The sequence below is a fragment of the Aptenodytes forsteri genome, unplaced genomic scaffold (genome assembly GCF_000699145.1).
Source record: "Aptenodytes forsteri isolate BGI_AS27 unplaced genomic scaffold, ASM69914v1 Scaffold272, whole genome shotgun sequence".
Lineage (NCBI taxonomy): Eukaryota > Metazoa > Chordata > Aves > Sphenisciformes > Spheniscidae > Aptenodytes > Aptenodytes forsteri.
In genome coordinates, this window is record NW_008794885.1 from 62,361 (window position 1) to 65,988 (window position 3,628).

Genomic DNA, 3,628 nt, shown 5'->3' on the forward strand with positions numbered 1-3,628 from the left:
TTTGCCTGACTTCCTCTTTGTTGGGATGCATCGCTCCTGAGCTTGAAGGAGGTGATCCTTGAATACTACCCAGCTTTCTTGGGCCCCTCTTCCCTCCAGGGCTTTGTCCCATGGCACTCTACCAAGCAGATCCCTGAAGAGGCCAAAGTCTGCTCTCCTGAAGTCCAGGGTACTGAGCTTGCTGTGTGCCCTCCTCGGTGCCCTAAGGATCTTGAACTCCACCATTTCGTGGTCACTGCAGCCCAGGCTGCCCTTGAGCTTCGCATTCCCCACCAGCCCCTCCTTGTTGGTGAGAACAAGGTCCAGCATAGCATTATCCTGGCTTTGCTTCCCTGTTGCATTGCCTGGATTATAAAGAAAATACAATTGATAGCATTGTGTAGTTCAAATTACAATGCTTTTGCTCCTTAAGAATTTTATTTATTTATACACACACAAGAATCATAATTGCAAAAAGATGTTAATGGAGAAGCTGAAGTTTTAAAAATACCTTTTCCATTTCTTTCTTGTTTTATCAGTCACTGACTATGCAAACCAGTTAGTGGGCAACTTCATGGAGCAGAGAGGTGTTTTCATTGCACCTTAGGAACCTGCGTTGCTAAACTGGGGAGAGAGTTTTTCTGCAGGGATTGAAGCACAACTTTTGAGAGCACTTCTTTTGGAATCTCAGAAGCTCTTGCTGTTCCAAGAAGGGACTTGAATGATCCAGATTAGTTCTGCTGATAAGGAAATCTCTTAGTATTGTCTGTTCCTGTCAGAGTTTGCATATTTGAAACCTGTCCAAAGAACTTGCCTCATCTCCCTGTCTATAAGGACGATCTAGAACTGCTTGTTTGGATCTTTCTGAAGAGGGAAATTAACTGCTCCTCTGCTCATATCAGAATGAAGCATGCAGACCTGATCTGTCCTTCCCAAATAAAACAGAACTATGATTTTGAAAATCATGATGTTGGGTCTAGAGACCAAAGAAAAAACACATTTTGTCATTAGATATAGAACCAATGGACAATTTAAACTGGCATGTCAAATGCAAATGAGATCTATTTAAAGAATGGATGCTCTAGCAAAGAGCATTAGCACAAAGCAGGCTGAGGGAGAAGTTTGTAACAATCTACACGCTCTGGGAGAGAAAGTCTTCTGAATGGAAGCAGGAGCAAGAGATGCTTGTCTCTTCCTCCAGCAATAACAGCGTGGATCCCTTTTCATTAAAGCAGTTCTTCTGACCCTTCTGCTTCTGTCTCACTAAAGCATGCTTAAGCTTTATGCTTATTTGCTTATGGGTATGAGTGCACAAGCCAAAGGACTGGACCACTGCAGCATGATTGGTGGTGGTGCACTGAGATGTTGAACTGGTACATACTTGTCTCTTACTGAGGCAGTTTGTCGCTCATTACCACAGCTCAGGTGATGAACAATAATTAATTATTTTGGTGTGATTCGGTAGTGTTTGGTAATGTGACCATACCCTTAGCTGTGTTTTACCCCCATCCCCAGAACTGTCTTAACATGGTTTGAGTTTCAACTAACAGCTTTTTTTAGCAAGAAAATTTCCCTTTATGTATACCTGGCTTTCAGTCACAATGTAAATAACTTGAGTTTCTTGATCTCTATCTAATGAACAGCCTGACAGTAGCGATTTTTTGGACAATTCAGAAGAAATATACTACACTGCAAGATCTAACCTGGTATTTTTCATCTTATGCCTTTCTTTATCAGTGTTAGTTTTGTCTTTGTTTTCCTTTTTCAAAGCTCATGTTTTGTCCTGTTGTTGTATTGGTGTTTTCATCTGTGTAAAAGCCATTAAATATAAGGATTAGTGTATATGTGTATTTCTGTAATGTAGGAAGGAATTCTTAATACGTGCACTATTGTAAGTATTGAACCCGTATTTGTGTTTAGTTGAATCACTTTTATAGAAGGAGCTCAGTATTATGCGCTCATTCTGATGTCTTTATTTAACTGCCTTACAATGCATAACTTGTTAATTTTTTTGGAGGGTGACTAAAAATAGAAGAGACATTCTCGTCGTATTTTTGTCTGGTAGTTCCTTTAAATAGTCACGTGAAAGACTATAAAATTATATAAATGTAAGTCTCTGAATTCTCCAGATGGAGAATTATGGTAATTATGTTTCAGAATGAATATACACTTAATACAAATAACAAAGTGGGCTCATAAGTGTTTTCAATGGCATTTAGCATCATTTATAGTCTGATAATCAATTTTCCAAATTTTCTCTTACTGCATTGCTGAAAAATTTGGTTGTTAGCATTGCAGTGTAGAAATTACTCTAGAAAGTGAGTTTTCTTATTTCTCTGCTCTTTAGGCACTATATAGTTGAAAAGTAATGCTTTTAAATCTTGGACATCATATACTGTTGGAAAAAAATGAAGAAACATTCTGTAGTAGATGAAGAGCACTCTTCTGCTAATGTTATTTGATTTGTGAGATGTTTAATATAAGTGCACTGAGGGGAAAATGGAAAACTGGTGTGTTTGGGAATGTCTTGTTTTGGTTTTTATGTGATTTTTTGTTTTGGATTTTTTTGTTTGTTTTGGCATCAGTTGGCTTGGTGTGACTTGAATCTGCCAATACCATAGTTACTGAGAGCTTAGACTGTCTTCCCCATTCTTGGAAGGAACTTCCTGTATTGCTTGATTATAAAAATGTTTCACAAATTGTTTTGAGATCAGTAGCTTAGACTTCCTCTGTATGCGGTGGGCACACCTCCATCCTGTGCAGTTGCTTTGGTTTTGGGAGTGTGGTTTTGGTTTTTTGGTTTGGTTTGCTTTTGATTTCATCTTTTCAGTTTAACACTTTTTAAAATTTGTCTTTTTTCAGGTTACTTTCAGTGCTGTTGCATATCTTGCTAGCCTGGTATCTGTGGGTCTAAGACGAATGAGAATGTGTCTCCTAACTGGACTGTCCTTTCCCATCCTTCTTTTGCCCCATGCTGTTCAGTACGCTCTTCAGAAATGACTACTGTGATAAAGCTTATAAAGTACTATTGTTGTCACAATCGTGAGAGGATTTTTAAAGTCAATCAACAGCACTTTCTGTGTTTCACTGCTTTCTTCACAAACTCCTGTGCTCATTGTGAATCAAAGAGGAGAATTCTGATTTGGTGGTAATGCTTCACCCGTTTGTGAGATTTTTCCAGTAAGACCTAATCCTTCTGGAAATTAGAAGAAATACCTAGTAGTTGGTTCATTCTTCTGTTGTGGACCAGGACATACTAATCAGACTTTCTCTTTCTGTCTCTGTCCTTCCCCCACTCCCCCCTCCCGCTCTGACAGTATTGGCTTCAGATATGTTCAGTGGGAATACTCACTCCCAGGGCTCCTGGTGGGTCTCTGCACTCCCCTGGGGTTTCCCGGCTCAGGAACCCCCCTGTACGCTGCAATCCCCCGCTCCGCTGCAGAATGCGCCTGCACTGGAGCTGATCGCCTCTGCGAGTGGCTGTTGGTGGCGGTTACACCACGTTTGGCGGTGTTGAATGTGTCGATGATAACTTCCTTCTCCAAGTGATAGAGGAGCCAACGAGGAGAGGTGCTATGCTGCTCTCACCAACAAGGAGAGGCTGGTGGGGAATGCGAAGCTCAAGGGCAGCCTGGGCTGCAGTGACCAC

General features: G+C 40.7%; 1 protein-coding gene across 1 annotated transcript in view; it reads left to right on the forward strand.

The window, feature by feature from the left end:
- The window catches only part of MAP4K3 (mitogen-activated protein kinase kinase kinase kinase 3), an 83,432-nt gene that overhangs the window by 32,081 nt on the left and 47,723 nt on the right, over positions 1 to 3,628 (forward strand). The window contains exon 14 of the mRNA XM_009274787.2: positions 1,623 to 1,685. Coding sequence (XP_009273062.1) covers positions 1,623 to 1,685 — 63 coding nt within the window. The remainder of the gene's footprint in view (positions 1 to 1,622; positions 1,686 to 3,628) is intronic.